A 22,749-nucleotide genomic window follows, 5' to 3' on the forward strand; every position below is an offset into this window, starting at 1 on the left:
CTTCCTGTAGACTGCACACAATATCCCACACTTTACAGCATTGGGTTTGGGATTCTTCAACCAAGGGATACAGTTTGCCACTAAATTATGGAAGTGTTAAAGGTGGAATTCGTATCTCATAGGATGATAAATGCAGTTCTACATGTACCCTTTCACGCCGCCTAATTCGTGCCGATAATGAACGATTCAATGTGTTAGTTGTAAATGAATCGCCCATTGTCATGGTATAAGTATCAGTTAAATAGTTCTTGTTCTTGTCATCACTTTCAATCACAATGTTTTCTGAGCCCGATGGCCTGGGGATGGCAAGTACGAGCATGTGGCATCCTCCACAAGCAACCTACAAAAAAAGCAAGGACAGCACTTGGTTACTTGTGTCCATCTATACATATGAAAAACAATTCCATAAACATTGAACAAAACAGCATTTTTGGCTGAAACAGTTAGGAAATAAATGGATACCAGCACTGATACTACAATTTGTCTCTCAGAACATTTTATTCGTCTCTTAACAGGAACAGTTTCTTCCCAGCTGTCCTGTCATCAACTGTCCTAACCCATCTACCTCATTGGAGACCTTTGAATTATCTTTAATCAGACTTTATCAGACTTCAAATTATATCTTTGCATTAAATGTTGTACCTTTTATCAGTGTACTGTGGACACTTGATTGCAATCATGTACAGTCTTTTCTTTGAGAGCACAATCACAGTTCATTTGGACACAATATGGCATTTCAAAATTAGTGGAATTACTGTGGCAACATCAAAAGTCTTTAATTGCTTACCGATTGGACTGCTAACTTCAAGAATCTGGTGCAAAGCGTAGGTTTGAATTGATTGGTAAAGTTCTCTTCACCAAGCCCCAACTTGCCATGTCGCCCATCACCAAAGGTGTACAGAAGGCCATTATCTACCAGAAAAAACACCACATAAATATAAGTAGCAATCGGCCTTTAAGCAACACCTTCTGGTTGGAAAAAGCTGCCCCCGAGGTCCTTCTTAAATCTGTCCGCTCTCACCTTAAGCCTATGCCCTCTAGTTTTAGAATCATCTATCCTGAAGACTGTAAGCCTTCACTTTATTCATTGCCCTCAAGGTCTAGTACATCTGAATAACGTCGCCCTTCAACCTTCTACACTCCAAAGAAAAAAGTCCCAGCCTATCCGATCTATCCCTATAGCTCAAACCCACAAGCCCAGGAGACATACTGTTGAAAATCTTCTGTACCCTTTCCAACTTAATTACATCTTTCCTCTTGGTGGGCAACCAGAACTGCACACAGTACTCCAAGTATGGTCTCACCAATGACCTGTGCAGCTGCATCATGATGTCCCAACCCCTCCCAATGAAGGCAAACATGCTAAATGCCTTCTCCACAACACTGTCCACCTGATTCACCACTTTCAGGGTCTCTACTATTTACTGTGTAAGTCTTGCCTTTGTTTCACATGCAGAAGTGCAACACCTCACACTTGTCGGAGTTAAATTTAATTTGCCAGTGCTTTTTATGTGATGGCGTACTAACACATCTAAAATGTTAAGCGTCATTGTTTTGCTTTTCATCACTTTAATAGCAATGTCAAAATATGTGCGAATGATCAAACATTAGTGTGATGGACAGGGCATTGTACCCAAATGTTTAATGATTATGTATCTAAATAACTGGCATACATTCATGTTGGTCAAGAATAGACTACTTGAGGGAGCTAGATGAAATAATTTAGGGTCATCAAGAAAAAGCGCTGACATCATAAAACGGGAAGTATTGATCTAGCACGTTGATGGTTACGGAGGGAAGGCAGGAGAATGGGGTTGAAAAGAAAAAATAGATCAGCTATGATTGATTGGCGGAACATACTCAATGGGCCGAATGGCCTATTTCTGCTCCTATGTCTTATGGGCAAGGTTTCATGCCATCACCTTGTGTATGAGACCACCAGGGGCGCCGGGGAGATGGCTGCCCTGCCGGTAGTCTGTTCGTATTTTCTTTCTTTTTGTTATTTTTTAGTTTGTTAAAAGTTTGTTTTAATGTTCTTCGGTTTGTTTTGAGGGGGGAGGGGATCGGGGGAAACTTTTTTTCAAGCTCTTACCTTCCCGGAGATGTGATCAATTTTCAGTTCACATTCTCCGGGCTTGCGGCTTTTCATAGATGGAGCTGGAAGCCTCCTCGGACTGTCGTGAGCCCACCGCCGGGCGCGGACTTAACATCGGAGCTGACCCTTGCCTGGGATCGCGACCATCGCGGACTTTAACATCAAGATCGCGCAGTCGGGAGAGGCTAGTCGGGAAGCTCCAACGTCGCGGCTCGACCAGCCTTGACGCAAGGTTCGATCGCCCAGCGCGGGGGAGCTGACATTCCCCCAATGCGGGAGCTGATCGCCTCGACACGGAGGGCCCGAACGCCGCCGGCTACGGGAGTCAAGATCATCCCGTCAACGGGGGCTCGAGGCCCACGACCGAGGAAGAACAAAAGGAAGAGACTTGAACTTTATTTCGCCTTCCATCACTGTGCGGAATGTGTAGGAGTCACTGTGGTCAATGTTCATGTTAAAATGTGGTGTTTTGAGTGATCTGTTGCTTTTAATTGTATGATTGACCTGGCCAATGAAAATCCACATATGTTGCAAAGTGTGATTCTGATTCCGATTCTGATGAGGGAAAATATGATTTAAGACTAGACTGAGTGGGACCTGTTGGGTCCCAGTCACATAGGAGGCCTGGTCCCCCAACGCAATCCATTCCCCAAAGCAATATTCCACTACTCACCCGTTCCTCCAACGAAACCCGTTCCCCCAATGCAATATTCCACCACTCACCCATAGCCCCTAACTGCAAGGGCGCGGCTCATGTGCAAGGGGGGCTGGGTGTATGGGCGGGGGGGGCGGGGGGGTTGGGGGGGGGGGGTTGTGTGTGGGGGGGTGGTGGGGGGGGGAGAGGGGTGTGTGGGGGGGGGTGAGAGAGCTCGGAGAAAAGTCGGGGAAGAGCCATGGGGGAGAGGGGCAGGAGCCAGCGAGGGGATTGCAGGGAAACAGCATGATGGCTGAAAGGGAGCCATGAAAATAATTGTTTAATTAAACATTTTTATTAGTAAAAAAGGCTTATGTTTTTTTAAATTATTTTATTTTCTATTTGTCCTAGAATGATGGAGACACCCCTATATCCACACCACCTGCGATCGGATTCACACCTCTGAAGCCACACTCAAATTGGAGGAACAGCACCTCATATTTCGCTTGGGCAGCTTACAAAACCAGCGGTATAAACGTTGATTTCTCTAATTTCACATAACCCGTGCATTCCCTCCGCTCTCCCCTCTCCTCTCTCCTTCCTCGCCCTAGTCATCCTACCAGTTCCATTGCTCACATCCTTGTATCCCTCATGTTATCACACCTTCCCCAGCCAACAAAGGGCCATTATGGGCTCGACCCTTCCTGAGGTCATCTGTTGTGGCCCTGATTTGCTCTTTTAAAAAATCCTTTTATTCTATGGCCTCCTACTATTGAGGACTCCAAGATTGGATCTGGGTCTGGATGTAGTAACGCTGAAAAGCTCTAGGTGGAGCATCACTCAGCACTGGAAGTTGGACAATTTTATACTTGACAGTTTTTACATTTTATCAAGCCAATTAATCATGCCAATTAACCTACAAACCTGTACGTCTTTGGAGTGTGGGATGAAAGCGAGGATCTCGGAGAAATCCCACGAAGGTCAATGGGAGAACGTACAAATTCCATACAGACAGCACCCGTAGTCGGGATCAAACCCAGGTCTTTGGCCCTGCATTTTGCTGTAAGGCAGCAACTCTACCGCTGCGCCACCGTGACTCTCTCACTCGTGGATAACTCACAGCTTCAGCTCAAACCTTGCCTATTGACGCTCCAGTAAATTGTCAGATATATCGTCCAATATCAAACTCCATTAATGCATAAATTTCTTCCAACTAAACTTTGGGAAGATCTAGAGTTGTCTTATGACAATACTTAGCAAGAAGTTTGGTTTAAAATGCTTGCTTCCATTATTGCACGACCGAAAGATTCCACCACATTCAGATATATCGAATAAAATAGTAAATCTTGGAAAAAAGTGCCCATTTTTTCCCTGTCATTCATTTTGCATGATTGTTCAAGAGGAATCAGCCTCGATAGCAGTGTCACCATCATCAATTTTGAATATTATAAACTAAACAAAGTGTATCTCACTGACATGCTTGAAATTAATCACATCAGCTAGTAATTGAATGTCCCCAGATCCAGTTGACCATTTTACGCAAAGGGGTAGGTGGGTCTCTATACAAGGAATATAACGCTTGGAATTGTGATCTACTGTGTAATATCTTTCAAGTTACTCACATTTCTTTTTTTAAAAATAATTATCTTTATTAGAAGTAGTATAAACCGTGTATAACATAATACATTTTGTGTACAACTTCTAGGTATGTTACAAAACTTACCTTCAGCGGTGCTGCAATTCTGCCACTGGCCGTGTGCGCGATTTTGGCGCTTTTGAGGGGGGGCGGGGTTAAAACGGGGTTTTTTTCCCGACCTGGTCCTGAATTATATTTTGTTGGAGTGCAAGATGTTGCTAAAGAATCGATCCTACGGCAGTTCTGTGTGGTTGTTTTTTTAATTCACCCGACAAGTTAATCGCTGGAATTATTTTAAAATCAGCTTCTGAAGCCGTTAATGCCGACAATGGGGACGGATTTTATGGAGGACCAGGTAAAAGAAAGTAGTTTACTTTTATGAATAAGTGTTTCTTAAGATGTATTTAATTCACATTTTAAGTTGCGAAACGGTGATTTTTCCCCCCGAAGAACCAGCAGTGTATTTGCTGCCGATACGGGGGAATAAATTCACCGCATCCTGAACGTTCCAAATGGTCCTGTTCCAGAAAATCCCACTCGCAAGCTGATTTAAATGGCCATTAATTTACAGGTATTAAACATTAAATTCCCATTTGGCCTATAAACCCATGACAATGAGATTTAAAAATTGTTATATTCTGAATTCTTGTGTGAATGTTATTTGGACACTTAGGTTATTTAAAAATGTTAATCTATTCTTAAGAAATGGTTAGATGTTTAGATCTAGTAATTGAATTTTGTAATTAGCTACAATTAGATAACTAACTAATTATATGCTTTAATTTCAAGTCAATCAACGTAAGATTGTTTCATATTTGTTTCAGAATGCTTCAATCTATAATAACTGAAAATTTCTTTCAGTTCTCTTAAATTTTAAGAAAGTTATCGGCTTTTAAATGTTCTCGATCACAGCTTTTGTGTTAAGTCAATGAAAAAGCAATAGGGAACAAGATGCCAATATCCGAGTATGAAAATGGCCATAACTTTTTTAATACTGAAGATATGAAAGTGAATTAGGTGTCAAATTAAACTTCTTTTTATGCTCTTTATCTGCTGGGATAAATTAAACACTTGATCTTTAAAATCTCAAAATTTTGTAACATTGCTACAACTTCGTGTTTTAAATTTAATAATAGAAAAGTAACAGAAGCAGAAAAGAGAAGGAAAGAGAAAGTTAAGTAAAGTAGTGATATTGATAGTTCGTGAAAGAATAGATAGAAAGAACCCGTAAAGATATAGAGAGGAAAAAAAAACGAGAAAAAACAGAAGAAAAAAAATAAAAATTTAAATAATAAGAAAACAAAACAGAAAAAAAATAAACGAGAAAAGGGATCTACCTGCTTCATATCTTTCCACACCCCTCACCCAGTTCTGAAACAGTTAATTTCCAGGGTTATGTTGCACCATAGACTTGTAATAAGTCGATAAAAGGAGACCAAATCTTTAGGAATTGGTCTGCTTTATCTGCTAGGACGAATCTCATATCTTCGAGGTGTTACTCACATTTCAAAGTGATCCTGAGGTCATCTGTTATGGCCCTGATTTATTCTGGCCTTTTATCGCCTCCAGTTTATTTTTCCCCACCCACCCATCCACCAACCCTCCAAATCTCTACTCTCAGTCTGAAAAAGGGTTCCTACCCAAAACATCACCTATTCATTTTCTCCAGAAATGCTGCCTAGCCCTGCTGAGCTACTCCAGTATTTTGTGTCTATCTATGGGTTTAAGGTCAGCAAGGATCTGCCACCATAAAGGATGCCGCCATTGACATTGGCATTGCATTGACAAAGATGGATGAAAGTTTGTATTCAATACATGGGAGAAGTGAACATGAGTAAAACTTTGAACGGCAACACAATGATATCACATACCTGTCACTACAGCAGAGTGGTTCTCCCCGCATGAAATAAATCGTATCTTTTTTTTCTTCAAGTCTTCCACAACCTTTGGCAGTGTAGACTCAAATACAGATGTGCCATGTCCTAATTGACCAAATTGTCCAAAGCCAAATGCATATACATCTTGCTCTGTAAAAAGATCAAATACAGGATATGGAGTGAAGTGGCACACAAGAGTAAACAAAACAACTCGGTAAGACAGAAATGTTGCCAATATAATCTTTTATCAAACAAATCTTAAAATCAAGAAATACTGTGTCCCTTTGCATCAGTCATAAAGGATTTCAGCACCATTTTGCACATGAAAATATTTACTTGAAAATCATCTGAAACAACACAGGAAATTTGGTCTTTCGTTTACTAATGGGTTTGGGTTGGGCACAAGGGCAAAATTTCCAAATTAAAAACCTACATAAAACATGGAGGCATGGGTGGATCATGGAGAGGATGGTAATGGATTTTAATGAGTTTAAAACCAGCTGGTGGAATGGACAGATGGGTATCCCATGAAATTTACTGATGAGGAATGTGAAATGTTATATGGGAAGAGGTAATGAAAACTAGAGGACAATGTACAAAAAAAAAGGGCGTAAAATATGGAAGTATGAAATTGGTCTGAAATAAGGTCAAAAGTGATTAGGAAGGACCGCAGAGAACCACAGCTTGGGGCTCGTCTGGAATGGACTGCTCCAAAAGGCCTAGCACGCAGACTGGAAATGGCGCCAAATCAGGTGATTCAACAAAAAATGTCACTGCATGGACAGATTATCACAAGCTGTTATGTGTCATTTGTAATCTGGTCTGTGAAAAGTTATACTGCTTTGTCTTTTAGACTGCTTTATTTAACATGTGTTAAACACCATTGTCCTAACTGAATAAACAGGTCCAACATTTTCCCTTTGGTATATTAGTTTCCTTTCCAAATTATTTTAAAATTTAACAAATTAGACTTTTACGAGAAACCCGGTATATAAAATTCCAATAGATACGATTTTAGAAGTCTGTTACTATGCTGATGCTGTTACAAATTGTTAGGATTGGTGAAACACATTCAATACATGGAAGAACATTTGGGTTGCAGAAATACCAAAGAAATTTGAATAATTCACACATTAATCTCAAACTCATTATGAAAAACAATTTTCATTAAATCCAATAATTTGACAAATGCACAAACTAAGGATTTTAAAATACAGGTGCACAACCTTTTATCCGAAGATCCAAATAACGAAAACCTCCGAATAGCGGACATTTTTTCGGTCCTTGAAGAAAGGTCCTTGAAAACGTTCACCGAGGGCGGCCCGCAGAGGTGACAGCGGAACCTCCGGTCGGTCCTCGAAGAAAGGGGAACTAAATCCCCATTCATAAAAGAGAAGGTGAGGGTATAATGCGCGGGAGGGTTAATAATTGACAATCTGCTGCTACCTGCCCGCTGAGTTAAAAAGTTCCCACGGTAGACTCACGATACACAGTGTATCGTGAGTCTTGCGTGGGAACTTCTCAATTCAGCGTGCAGGCAGCAGCAGATTGTCGCTCCCTTCAATTTCACCCCATCTACACCCCTCTGCTTCCCGGCCATGTGTGTGACCCCATCCCTCCCCTCTCCAGCTCCCAGCTCATTGCACCGGAGCGGGGGCTTTGTACTGTCTTCACATCGGCGATGGCAGCAGTTCAGTGCAGTTACCGGAGACGTCGGGACCAATTGGACGTCGACCACCAGGCCCACCGCAAGCACAGAGAACCGAGAGACCCACAGCCTGCAGCAGCCCAGCCCAGCCCCGCTCCAACTACAGAGGAACCTGGGTTGCGGATGACGGGGCGCAGCTCGGGGCGTCGTAGGGGCCCATCGGGGAGCAGGTTCCTGTTGGTCCTGACGTCTCCGGCCACCTGCTATCCTCCGGGAACTGTACCGCTCTTGCAGGAGAGTGGGGTTGTTTGCAGTTGCAGAGGGAGGGGGCAAGGGCGGTACAGTTCCCAGTCTCAGCTCCAGTCCAGGGGGGTGGCCGGAGACGTCAGGACCAACGGGACACCGACCCCCAGGCCCACTGCAAGCACGGAGATCCCAGAGACCCACAGCCAGCAGCAACTCCAGCCCAGCCCCGCTCCAACTCCAGGGGAACACGTAGGGGCAGAAGCTGACTGTGTGCAAGGTACGTCTTTCTTGTTCTTGGGGTGGCGCAGCTCGGGCTGTGGGCAAACTGCCACTTGTCGCCGTAGCGGCCCATCGGGGAGAGGATTCCTCTGGAGTTGGAGGGGGAGGGGGGTATTGTGCTGTTTGATCGCCCCCTACTATCCCAGGGACAGGGAGACACAGCGGCTTTTTAGACTGGTGGCCAATCACTTCCAAAGTTCTTCCCACACAGTCAATACACCTCTCCTACACTGCATTTCATACAGACCGAGTAACTGCCGGGATCAAGGCGCAAATCGCGACCTTGCGGATATGAGCAGATAGTGAAGCAATTTTTTTTTAAACCACTATTTAAGGTAATATTTGGAACAAGGTTGAAACGTTGTGCACAATTAATTTAACGGTGATTTTTATCTCAACCTTTTGACAAGCATACCTGTAAGAATAAGAGTGTGACCACCCCCACATGCAACTTGTTTGACTTTTCCTGAAATATTATTCACAGGCTGTGGGATCCGATTATTTATCGTCTCACCAAGTGGTAATCCCAGTTTCCCATTATCAGATTCTCCGAATGTGTAGAGCTCTCCTTCACCTATGAAGAAGTAATACAAGTATGTGTGGTAATCCAGTTACAGTTGCTATGTTAATTGTTGCACTGCAAACAGTTAGCATTTTTGTCACTAAAGTTAGGACTTTTTGCTCTGCTGTCTCCCTTCCTTCTCCTAATCTACTTAGTCAAATTTCTCATGTTGTCCAGTTCCAAACTTTCATCCAAGTCTAGTTTCACTCCTCTCGCCCCTTAAGTCCTCTCTGAATTCATCTTGTCCATGTGATCACCACCTACTACCTCCATTTTATTCCCACAAAAGTAATGAATATCCGCTTTCATTTCCTGGCCAACATGTTATAGTTAATAGGTTCATCTCCTCTTCTTGCTCTCTTATTATCATCTATCTACCCAAAAAAAACCCTAAAACTGTGATGCTTCCATTTTTGCAAACTATCATCCAATCTCTGAACTTCCTTTCATCTTCAAAATCCTTGAATGTTTTAACCTCACAAAATTGTGATATATTATGTTGACATTCTTGAAAAAAACTCACCATTCATGTTCCCATCCAGTCATAGACTAGTGATATTTCATCAGATTATGAGAGTTTATAAGGGAGATGTTGAGATTATGTCATTTGATGATATTTTATCAGATTTTTCTCTCCCTTAGTCCTTCTCCATCCATCTGCATCCTTTAGCCATATCATCCATTTCCTCTCTGGCTCTGACATGCTGGATAGTACCAAACTCATTTGGCGTGGTGCACTTCTAACTGGTTGCTGTCGAACAACCATCAACAATGGCTTTGCTTCACATGCGCGCACTATTATCTCCACAATCTTGTTTCCTTCCTTGGCAACTTCATCCAAAATGTATAACAATTTCCACATGTACAGTGATAAGTTCATAAGTTATAGGAACAGAATTAGGCCATTCGGCCCATCAAATCTAGCCCGCTGACTGATGTATCTTTCCCGCTCAACCCCATTCTCCTGCCTTCTCCCCATAACCCCTCACACCTGTACTAATCAAGAATCTATCAATCTCCACCTTAAAAATATCCATTGATGGCCTCCACAGCATTTTGAATTCCACAGATTCACCACCCTCTGACTAAAGAAATTCCTCCTCATCTCTTCTCTAAAGGTACGTCCGTTTATTCTGAGGCTATGGCCTCCCACTATTGGAAACGTCTCCAAGACTCTCTCACTCATGGATAACTCACAGCTTCAGCTCAAACCTTGGCCATTGATGCTCCAGTAAAGAGTCAGATACATTGTCCAATTTCAAACTCCATTCATGCATCAATTTCTTCCAACTAAACTTTGGGAAGATCGAAAGTTTTCTTAATCTTACTTTGTAACACCAGAAACTTATAATCATCTATTTCTGTTGGAAAGAAAAGCTACAATTATTTTGAAATGTAAACATATGTCCACCCGAGAGCTTTAGAACACCAAGTTAATCTACTCTATGTGAGCCATTAAATATATATAAAGTGAATAACTCTTAGGCTGAAAAGTAGTAGGAAGAACATAAAATTATGTAAAGTTATTTATCATTCATTTTCATTTGCTTGTATTACCGAAAATAGTGATAATTTGAATGTTAATTACATGAACCCCATCATGACAATACTTAGCAAGAAGTTTAGTTTAAAATGCTTTCTTCCATTACTGCATGACCAAAATAATCCACCGCATTCAGATATCGAATTAAAATTGGAAATCCTGGAAAAAAGTTTCTTTTTTACCCTGTCATTCATTTTGAAGAAGGGTTTCGGCCCGAAACGTTGCCTATTTCCTTCGCTCCATAGATGCTGCTGCATCCGCTGAGTTTCTCCAGCACTTTTGTCTACCTTCGATTTTCCTGCATCTGCAATTCCTTCTTAAACATTCATGTTGTATGATTGTTTAACAGGAATTGTGATCTACTATGTAATATCTTTTAGAGTACTCACATTTCAAAGTGTGACTACAGAGATGTTGTGTACAAAATCATGAGAGGAATAGATGGGGAAACGCACAGTCTCTTGCCCAGAGTAGGTGCATCAAGAACCAGAAGACAATTGTTTAAGGTGAAGAGGGAAAGATTTAATAGGAATCTGAGGGGGAACCTTTTCACACAAAGGGTGGTGGATGTACAGAATGAGCTGCCGGAGAAGGTATTTGAGGTAGCCACTATTGCAATGTTTAAGAAACATTTAGACACGTACATGGCGAGGACAGGTTTAGAGGGATATGGGTCAAACACAGGCAGGTGGGACTAGTGTAGATTGGACGTGTTGGACGTTGTGGGCAAGTTGGACAGAAGGGCCCGTTTCCACACTGTGTGACTCGATGTCACACCTCAACATAACATATCTCCAAAGTTTCATTTGTGCATTGGTTCAAGTAGCAATTCAAATTATGAATCATTTCTATTCCCCACATACAGGCCTAGCCCTTTATCTAAAATTTGCAGCTGGATTTGGAGAGTGGCAATTACTGGCTGTTGTGAACAATTTTAAGCATAGGAGTGACGTACATTTAGTACATAATCAAAATTAATTATAGTGAACTACAAATGGTGGCTTCCAAAAAAAAGGACACAAAGTGCTGGAGTAACTCAGGACAGGATGCATCTCTGGAGAACATAGGCAGGTGATGTTTTGGGTCGGGACACGAAGACGGATCCTGACCTGAAATGTCACCTTTCCTCAGCCGTCTGTGAGATCTCTAGTGATGCTGTCTGACCCGCTGAATTACTCCAGAACTTTGTCTTTTTATAATTATAGTGACCCATGTAACCAGGCTGATATCTCATGAAAAAATACTTTTCTCCAATTTCGTTTTTCAAGCCAAAAATGAATTTGAGTAGCAGATTTGCTAAATTTGAGCATTATATTGTGTTTCGTATTTGCAATGCGCCAAGCAAAGTCAATTGAGGTAACAAAGACGTTATTGAGAGCAACAGGATCATTGCTCGCCTGCCCCCACCCAAAAGGGCTATTCTCTTTATAGCCCAGGATATTTGCTGTCATTGATACATACCCGTTACAAGAGCAGAATGGTAATATCCACAGGAAACCCAGGAGACGGTTTTGCCAACATTTACTTGACGTGGTAGAAAGGCACTGGTTTCCGAACCAAGGCCGATTTGCCCCTCAGAGTTATCACCCCACATGAAGAGATTCCCATCCTCTAAACAAAATAAAAATGAAATTAATTAAAACAACTTTACAGTTCATGAAAAGTTATTCATCCTTTTTCAGTATTCCACAACTCTGCAATAGTTTGTATCCACTAATTGACGACAGCATGTCACAAAGTAACTCTTGCATTAACAGATTCCAGTCCAGTTAAACTAGAAATAGGCATTGCCGGAGAAGCTAAGTGTACATATGCGATTAATGAGTGGGAAGAACCAGTAGGCAATAATGTAGACGTATTAATGGACAAGTCATAATTTAAGAGTCAAGAGTGTTTTATTGTCATATATCCCAAACTGAACACCACAATAGAATATGTAAACACATAAAACACACACACACATGCACGCACGCACGCGCACACACACACGGACCCACACACACAATAATAGTGCAAAATGACAAGACAATTGCCCCCAAGCCTATGCAGTTCAGAGCTTATTTGGAGGACGTTGTGTTTAAAGGCCTGATGGCTGTAGGGAAGAAGCTGCTCCTGAATGGAATTGAGGCCAATAAAATATAAGGTTTGGGTGATTATCATCCAAGTATTCAATCTCCACTGTCCAGCTTTTACACAACAAAATCAATAGAAATAATACAGTCCTTGCCCCATCCAGGGAAAAGTGTTTTATTAGCATCCCTTATCACCCACCCAAAACTTGACTCCATCAGAGCCCCAGTATGATAAATCACTGTCATGCAGCACAGGAGGAGGCCATGCCAGTACCCGGTGCAGGCTCGAAGGGCCGAATGGCCTACTCCTGCACCTATTTTCTATGTTTACCCAAGTGCCCATGGCTGTCTACATGAATCCCATCATTCAGCATTTGGTTTATAGCTGTTTATCTTTGGCATTTTAAATGCCAAATAGTAACTATAAGTATCTATCTCTACCATCCCCACAGGCATTGTTGTGAAAAACATATGTAGGGCCTTGCAGGGAACTGATTGGGTTAGTTTATTTTTTAAAAGAATGTTAACTGCGTGGGAACAGGTTTGCTAAACATGGTGGCAAGGAACAGCCTGTGAACTCAAGGTTGCATCTGATAAGAACCTAAAACAATGGTCTCTTCATAGTACGTAGGTGCTTGGTACACCCTAATCATCCTATATATATAAGGAAGCCTGTTTTTCAGCAGTGTGTTCGGTGTGAAAGTTGTTAGTTGAATGACCCGTATCTTTTGCCTGCTAGTCATTTTCAGTCTTTTAGTCGTAATTCCGTAGTTTCTTTGTTTTGTTAGTTATGATATGTTCAGTTGGTAGTCAAGGTCTACAGGTATTTAATGCTTTGTTCTGATGCCATAACCTGGACACACTGCAGCAGCTGTCGATCGGAACGCCTGTTGATGTTTAGTAGAGAGTAGAGTGTTTAATTTAATTTGTTCATGATATATGTATTTCTATTTCTATTTACTTGTTGTTATTTGTACTGCACACTGAATGGACACTGGTTGAGCAACGTTTTTTTGTTTCCTCTGGGTATGTGAGTACTCAGGAAATGACAATAAAGATATACTGATACTGATACTGATATAATCATTGTGCCTAAGTGGCCCCATCGCAGAAGCGTCCACATCGGGGGGCTGGAAACTGGAAACTGGAAATATCCTGAGCTAATTCTGCTACCATCATCATCTATTGCGACAAGTGATGGCCTCCACTGATTGTCGCCGGAAGCTTGCGTCCTTTTCAGGACGGACGATGACAGCGGGGTCAACATTTGTAACAAGATGGACACGAGGAGAAGAAGGCTGTGCCTAAGTACAAAATTTTAAACGCTACTATTGGACTCGGCAAATCATTGAGAATTCAGTGATCTTAAACCATCAAATACCCTCAGAGAGGAAAAAAAATCCTCAAATCTCCTACCCATTACATTAAAGCAGAATCCTCCGTTTATAGCCATTTCTACTGGGGGGGGAGGTTTCTCATTAACTACACCATGTGCTTCATCCCTGACAACATTCTCCTCACCCTCTGCAGTCCTATCACATTTTTACTTAAATAAGCAAACAGAGCAGAACACAGTACTTCAGCTTTGGCTTAGTTAATGTTTTATATAGTTTAGATTCAGATTCAGATTCAGATTCAATTTTAATTGTCATTGTCAGTGTACAGTACAAAGACAACGAAATGCATTTAGCATCTCCCTGGAAGAGCGACATAGCAAATGATTTGAATAAATAATAATAAGTGTCCCGGGGGGGGGGTGATTGGCAGTCATAGTTGTACTGTAAACTCAATGCTCTTAAACACTATGTCCCAGATTATTAAGATGGTATGTCATATGTCTTCTTAATCATCTGATCTACCTATGATTCAATTTTCAAGAATTCGTGGACAGGTACACCAATTCCTCAGTACTCCCCAGGGTCATAAAATTCCTTGGGCATGTCCCAATGGTCCTTCTAAAATGCATTATCTCACAATGATCAGGATTGAATTCTGATATGAAGAGGACTTCCAAATGAAACATTGTTTGTCAGTTCCCTCCATAGAAGTACTTGGCTTGCTGAGTTCCCCAGCACTTTGTTTTTTGTTCTACATTCTCCAGTATGGTTTCTTCTCTCAGAGGCCATGTGTCTGGAACTCTCTGTGGAGCCACAAGTGGTGGAAAAGGTGTCTTTGAGTATTCTTAAGGCAGACTTAGATAGATTCTTGATAGGCAAGGGAATGAATATAACATAGAATAATATAGCATAGAAACAGGCCCTTCAGCCCACAATGTCCGTGCCGAACATGAAGCTAAATTAAGATAATATCCTCTGCCTTTCGGTGATCCCAGGCACTTCCATTTCTTGAATTTCCATGTGTCTATCCAAAACCTTTTAAATGCCATTATCATATCTGCCTCCCTGGCAGCACATTCCAGGCACCCATCATTTGTCCTGCACATCTCCTTCAAACCTTGCCACTTACACTTTAAAGGTATGTCCTCTCATCTATGATAGTTCTATCCTGAGAAAATCATTCTGACTGTCTACCCTATCTATGTCTCTCACAATTTTATACACTTCTAACAGGTCATCCCTCAACCTCTGACATACCAGAAAAAATAATCCAAGTTTGTCCTTATAGCTACTACCTTCTCATCCAGGCAGCATTCTGGTAAACCTCTCCTGCACCCTCTCCAAAACCGCTCCTGTGTAGGAAGAAACTGGAGATGCTGGTTTATATTGAAGATACGCACAAAATGCTGGAGTAACTCAGCGGGACAGGCAGCATCTCTGCATAGAAGGAACGGGTGACGTTTTGGGTCGAGACATTCCTTCTTGTAATGGGGCAAAGTAAGATAGATAAGAATGAAAAGATAATGCAACGTTTAGGAGATATTTAGACAGGTACATGGATAGGGTAAGTTTAGAGGGATATGGGACAAAATCAAGTAGGTGAGATTAGTTTAGATGGGGCACGTTAGTCGGCATGGGCAAGATGGGCCAAAGTGCTTGGTTCCACGCTGCATGATTCTATAAGCTTGCAGTCAATCAATCTTGATATTTTCAAATGCAGAACAAGCTCACGAGCCTCAATAGTCTACTCCTACCCCCAATACAATACAATACAATACAATATGGTTTATTTGTCACATTGCACATAAAGTGCAAGTGAAATGAATATGTCAGCAGCGGTACAATGATAAAGAACACACACAAAACACAATAAAAATTTAACATAAACATCCACCACAGCATTCATCACTGTGGTGGAAGGCACACAATTTGGCCAGTCCTCCTCCATTTTCCCCCGTGGTCGGGACCTCAACCCTCCGCAGCCGTTGCTGCGGGCGTCCGGATGGTAAAAGGACAAGGTACAAGTCCAGGTAAGTCCAGGATCGGCTCTTCCCCACCGGAGACCGCGGCTTTAAGTTGGTGTAGGCCACAGGCCGGCGGTCGAGATTTAAAGTTTAAAGTTCCCGCCGCGCCGCAGCCAGAAGCACCGCAGACCGCAGGGCCGGCGGTCGAAGCTCCCCTCCATGGCTGATGGTAAGTCGCCAATTTGTATATTTATGTGTATATTTGTATATCATCCATAAATTGCTATTCTCCCGGTGTTCCTTATCAACATCCTCCCAAAACGTTTAGGTTTCACTTTTAAAAGCAAGGGCAGCTCACATACAGAAATAACAGTACTTACAGATGTTTATCCAACTCATACACCATCTGACTTGGAAATATTGCTATGCCTTCACTGGGGACAGACACCCAAACATTCCCACCCAACAGCAACCTGGGAGTACATTTGCCAAAACACTGCAGATGATCATAGTGCATTAATGGCACCTAAAACCAATTGGGAACAAATATGGAATGTTGACCTTACTGCAATGCCCACAAATGAATTGATAAAATATAATAAATAATGAATTATGAATAGTTAGTAACATTGCCAAGCCTGAATATGTCAAAATCTCTCACCAGTTAAGGCTGCGGAAATATTTGAACCAGCAGCCAGCTGTTTGATCTTTCCTTTGCCCGTGAAGTACTCCACACGTTGAAATGTTGTTCTTTCTTGATTATCACCTAGGCCCAACTGTCCTTCACTGTTGTCACCAGTTGCATAGATATTTCCTTGCTCTGTAACACACATTGAGGTCAGAGGTAGACACAAAGTGCTGGAGTAACTCAGCGGATCAGGCAGCACCTCGGGAGAAAAGGAATAGGTGACATTTCTGGTCGAGATCCTTCTTCAGACATCAGAGATACAAAAGACTGCAGATGTTGGCATCCTGAGGAAAACACAACGAGCTGCCTAACCCGCTGAGCTGAGTTCATCCAGCACTTTGTGATATGCTGATGCATCCATATGAAAGTCTATGGAGTTGTGCTCCATGCTCCAGTTAACCAAAGTGACCACAGATTCAAGGCAAAAATAACCAGACAGTTCCAATTACAAATAACAGCACAAGTGCTTAATTGGAAAACATTGCAGATTACGTGCATATTGAATTGCAAAGCCTGGAATTTCCCGGAAACATAGAAACGTTAAAAATAGGTGCAGGAGTAGGCCATTCGGCCATTCGAGCCTGCACCGCCATTCAATATGATCATGGCTGATCATCCAACTCAGTATCCTGTACCTGCCTTCTCTCCATACCCCCTGATCCTTTAGCCACAAGAGCCACATCTAACTTCCTCTTAAATATAGCCAATGAACTGGCCTCAACTACCTTCTGTGGCAGAGAGTTGCAGAGATTTACTACTCTCTGTGTGAAAAATGTTTTTCTCAAGTGACCAGTGAAGTGACCAGTCTCAAGCCCATTAGATTCACAAATATCTGGAACTGATTTTTTTTATGGCATCTTGCTACACAATGCCAGCTTCAACCTAATCTGCTTGGCATTGCAAACGACTGGGCTTTCTGATGGAAAATAGTATGCTCCACTCACAGTGGAGCAGTGGTAGAGTTGCTGCCGTACAGCACAAGAGTCCTGCGTTCGATCCTGACCCTAGGTGCTGTCTGCACAAAGTTTGTGTGTTCTCCCTATAACCGCATGGGTTTTCTCCGGGTTCTCTGGTTTCCTCCCACACTCCAAAGACGTACAGGTTTGTAGATTTTTGTATGTTCCCAATGGCCAGTTTCTATAATTTTAATTATTTTTAATTGTTTCAAAATTAATGCATTCGGTAATAATTACAATAAAATAAAATTACAATAAAAGCCCTAATGCAGAATTTGACAAATTTGACAACTGCAGATCAAGAGTTGACCGGGCTTTCCGTTGATAAGTTGACCTGGGTTTTGCCTTGGCGCTACCCCTCCAGTTAGACTGCTCCATTGATGTTGGTCTTCCAATGACCGGGTATCTCTTTTGTTTCCTGACCTTCCACCTCCATTGCCCCAGCAGCTCCCTCAACACTGCACGCTACCCTTTCCTCTCCTCCCTACCCCACCCACAATCATTCCCATCGATACTAGAGTATGTCAGAATGCAAAATGCAGGATAACAACGTTTCTGGTGTAAATACATGTGTTAACAAAGTTAACTAAAGGTAAATTACCTTTCACAGAACACCTGTTCCTGTCCGTCGTATTGAATAGGGTCAAATAATCCGCATCAGATTTAACTGACAAATTCCTTAATCCATTAAAAAAGTTGATGAAAGTTGGCACTCCACCACTAGCCCCATAAGAAGTCAAACCTGGTGCAGCTGGAATTTCTCAGGACATTTTGACCCAATAATATAATGAAAATCATCATTGCGAATTCCTATGCCCATGCTTCACAAGGAAAGTGCAACAAATAAAATGTCCTCAAGTGAATCCTCAGTCTTCTTACACAACAACCTGTAAATCCGAAGGGATTGTCTATGAATCCTGCAGCATATTTATTATTTGTAAGATGGCAGAGATAAGGAGGGGCTATAATAGAGATTCTAAAGGGGGGCCCGTTAAGATTGTGGATGCATTTATACAGGCAAAAATCAACAAACAAGAGTGGTCAGATTATGCAGATAAAATATATGTGGAGATTCTATACTTGATAGATATAAGAATTGACAATTAGAAAGCTGATGCTACTTTCCAGAATAGCCTCAGGAATATGGAAATCCAACATAAGCAGTGGAAATGAACAATTTCCTCCCAGTCTGGACAGTGGAATGGGGACATTTATACAAAAGTAAATGGGAAGTGTACACAAAAACGAGGATTTCAATACATTAACATGGTTCTCTAGTGGATTTCATAATTGATGTGGATTTGCAAAATAAATCTTTTGGATTTATAACCATTAAATACACAATTTTATAAATATTATCAATTAATTTTATAAATTACATAAATTTATAACCATTAAACAGCCAGCTTCACCGGTCAATTATCATACCTGTCCAGATCAGTGTATGGTTTCTCCCACAGGCAGCAAGTTTCACTCTCTCCGACTTTAGAGCTAAAATAAGGCACATACCGAATAAGAAATGCTGTAATGTTCTCATTTTAAATCTACAACATGTATATTTGTCAATCTGAAATATATGGTTAAAAGATATATAATTAACTCCCAAAGGTCAGTTTAAATTTTGTTTTCAACTCAAACATAATGATTATGCAAATGAGAACTAAATATCATCCTTAAATTATTATTATTGCAAGAGAACATACCTTTCACACAAGTGGGTTTGTTCATAGTGTTCTTTGTTCCCAAGCCTAGCTGGCCCCAATTGTTGCTCCCAAAGATGTACAACTTGCCATTTTCTGTCCAAAAAAAGTGTATTATGTGAATATTTGCTTTTACCCATGACTCCATATTTTCCAACACTGAATTATCTGTGCATTTTTCTTCATCATTTGTTTAGGATTGAATGTTCATGGCCATAGAAAAGAGGTATATAAATTCACAATAGAACCACCAACCTACCTGTTATGAGCGCAGTGTGTTCATCCCCACAACTGATTGTAACAGCTATGTCACTTTTCAGCCAGAATTTGCTGGGGACATTATCTGAAAATTTGCTTTTACCAAATGTAAATACAGCTCCTGAATCTGAAATACAAAATAAGTAAATTAATTAAAAATTAATGAATCACATCATGTATTCTATTCAACTAGATTATAAATTAAATTCTCAAAGATTCTCCAAGATGAATTAAAGATGTGCAGCGGGGAGCCAAGAGATACCTACATATTATCTGGATTATTTTTAGTTAATTTGATCCAAATGTGATATTAATTTAAAAAATAACAATTGCCTCCACAATGTTTTTATTTCCCACAATCTTATATATTTTTTAACAACCATTTATGTCACAAAAGGTGAGTGATTAATTTACCACTTTACGTGCCAAATTCCTCACAAAGTTCTCAATAATAAAAATAATCATGAACAGAGAAACTGGCCATTGGGAACATACACATTCGGCATGGTTCAACATATTGCTTGATTGAGGCTTCAGATTTTGAAACAGATTCAATTATTGTCATAAATGGATGGGATTTATATAGCGCCTTTCTAGATACTCAAGGCGCTTTACATCGCATTATTCATTCACTCCTCAGTCACACTCGGTGGTGGTGAGCTACTTCTGTAGCCACAGCTGCCCTGGGGCAGACTGACGGAAGCGTGGCTGCTAATCTGCGCCTACGGCCCCTCCGACCACCACCAATCACTCACACACATTCACACACATTCACACACAGGCAAAGGTGTCAGACCTAAACAGAGTTGATGTGGAGAGGTTGTTTCCATTAGTGAGAAAGAGTTGAAGAGCAGAGGGCACATCCTCAGAATAAAAGGATGTACCTTTAGAATGGAGATGAGAAGGGTTTTTAAATTCTTTAGCCAGAGGATGGTAAATCTGTGGAATTCATTGCCACAGACGGCTGAGAAGGCCAAGTCATTGGGTATTTTTAAAGCAGAGATTGATAGGTGCAGGAGTAGGTCGTTCAGCCCCTTGAGCAAGCACCGCCATTCACTGTGATCATGGCTGATCATCCACAATCAGTACCCCATTCCAGCCTTCTCCCCATATCCCTATCTTTAAGAGCTCTATCTCTCTTGAAAGCATCCAGAGAATCCTCAGAAGGCAGAGAATTTCACAGATTCATAACGCTCTGGGTGAAAAGGTTTTTCCTCATCTAAATGGCCTACCCCTTATTCTTAAACTGTGGCCCCTGGTTCTGGATTCCCCCAACATTTGAAACACGTTTCCTGCCTCCAATCCCTTAATAATCTTATATGTTTCAATAAGATCTCCTCTCATCCTTCTAAATTCCAGTGTATATAAGCCCAGTAGCTCCATTCTATCAACATATGACAGTCCCGCCTACCCGGGAATTAACCTCGTGAACCTACTCTGCACTCCCTCATTAGCAAGAATGTCCTTCCTCAAATTGAGACCAAAATTGCACACAATACTCCAGGTGTGGTCTCACTAGGACCCTGTACACTGCAGAAGGACCTCATTGCTCCTATACTCAACTCCTCTTGTTATGAAGGCCAACATGCCATTAGCTTTCTTCTCTGCCTGCTGTACCTGTATGCTTACTTTCAGTGACTGATGAACAAGGACCCCCAGATTTCGTTGTACTTCCCCTTTTCCCAACTTGACACCATTCAGATAATAATCTGTGTTCCTGCTTTGCCACCAAAAAAACACATTAAACTGCATCTGCCATGCATCTGCACACTCATCCAAGTCACCCTGCATCGTCATAGCTAGAGCCAGGATGTTTAGGCACTAAAAATATCTGAAATAGGCAGGCAAAAAGGCAAACTAAAATTACAAAAAAGGCACGAAAAAGGCATTTATTGAAAAAAAGGCATAAAAAGGCATGTATTTCCACCACCAAAATATGGTTAAAAATGATAATTATGAAGGTATACTACATTATTGCCTGGTTGCACATAGCTACTAGCATTTTTTTCAAATGATCTGGTGTTAAACTATGCCGTCAGACAGAATATGCTTCAGTTGTGAAAAACTTCTTTCTACCCCAGTTGAGGTGACTGGTGCATTCCTGAAACAAGCTACAAACTCTACATTCATGTTGATATCTTGTGCTTTATGACTACCTTTGAGAAATGTAGCTATGTTTTGTACTTCTTCAAGATCTTTGTTTGCTAAACTCCCCCTCTCATGTTTTCCTTGAATGTCTTTACCTACATCGTCAGGAACTTTAAGTACAAAGTAAAGCAAGTGAAGATGTAAACAAATGAGCAATAGTTGTGCTTTTTGACTTCTCCAATACTTCCGATGTCAAGAAATACTCCTTTGATGGTTGACCTGCCTCCAGTTTACCGATGATCACATTGGCAACATATCTCCCCACAGCATTGGTTGTCTCGTCTATTGAGATCCATATTTTGATGCATGCAACTTCATCTCTAATTTTCTGCACAACAATGTTGAAGTTGCTGTCAACATAATTTTTCTGTAATGATGACTCGTTCGGTATAGGTTCCTTTGTGTATTTCCCTAAAAAACCTCTGAGAGATTTGTTTTCCAATTTCCACAGTGGAATTCCAGCATCAATGAATGCTTTGCACAGATCACTCGAAAACTCATAGTTGCGATTGGAGCCAGCAGTAAATGTTGTGAGGAGACAAGCTTGCGTATTTCCTACCTACAGTTTCTCTGCCGTCGACTTGTGTTTAGCTGTCTATACATGCTGGGAGTCGAAATATTTATTCTTATGATTCACTGCTCTCTCACATGCTTTGCAAAACTGCCCACAGTTGGCTGTAGAGAATATATCACTCCCGTACACTCTCACCAAATCGTTCAGTTTTTTACAAGGCGTTGACTTGACTAGGCATTTTGACGCTTGTAGGGGTAGATGCTACAGGAGCGGGGATGCAGTACAAGATGAGAAGCGGAATCAGAGCTGCCAAGGAAAGGTACTCTTGAGAAGTTGAGGAGCAAGTTCTCAGCAAATGACTCTTCTTCAGTGTGGAAGAGCTTGCAAGAAATCACAAGCTACAAGAGGAAAACCCCCCACTCCTCAGGAAATTGTCAGCTGATCAATGACCGTAATGAGTTCTACTGCAGGTTCGATAAACAGAAACTTAACCCTGGTACCCTCAACCAACACTTCACACCTATTCACAGCTTGACTCCAGTTTGAAAAGACTAGATCCTTCCCAACCTACTCCTCCCCCATCACCACTTCA

At 41.4% G+C, this 22,749-nt stretch overlaps 1 protein-coding gene across 2 annotated transcripts in view; it reads right to left on the reverse strand.

The window, feature by feature from the left end:
* LOC129702689 (X-linked retinitis pigmentosa GTPase regulator-like) overlaps nt 1-22,749 on the reverse strand; it is a 76,470-nt gene that overhangs the window by 39,171 nt on the left and 14,550 nt on the right. For both annotated transcript variants that reach the window (XM_055644596.1, XM_055644595.1), the window contains exons 2-10: nt 19,497-19,622; nt 19,241-19,333; nt 18,966-19,028; nt 16,555-16,713; nt 11,982-12,131; nt 8,831-8,989; nt 6,237-6,392; nt 788-912; nt 149-340 (exon numbers count right to left, since the gene is read on the reverse strand). In XM_055644596.1, the coding sequence (XP_055500571.1) occupies nt 149-340; nt 788-912; nt 6,237-6,392; nt 8,831-8,989; nt 11,982-12,131; nt 16,555-16,713; nt 18,966-19,028; nt 19,241-19,333; nt 19,497-19,622 (1,223 nt within the window). The remainder of the gene's footprint in view (nt 1-148; nt 341-787; nt 913-6,236; nt 6,393-8,830; nt 8,990-11,981; nt 12,132-16,554; nt 16,714-18,965; nt 19,029-19,240; nt 19,334-19,496; nt 19,623-22,749) is intronic.

This window comes from Leucoraja erinacea, chromosome 13 (genome assembly GCF_028641065.1).
Source record: "Leucoraja erinacea ecotype New England chromosome 13, Leri_hhj_1, whole genome shotgun sequence".
NCBI lineage: Eukaryota > Metazoa > Chordata > Chondrichthyes > Rajiformes > Rajidae > Leucoraja > Leucoraja erinaceus.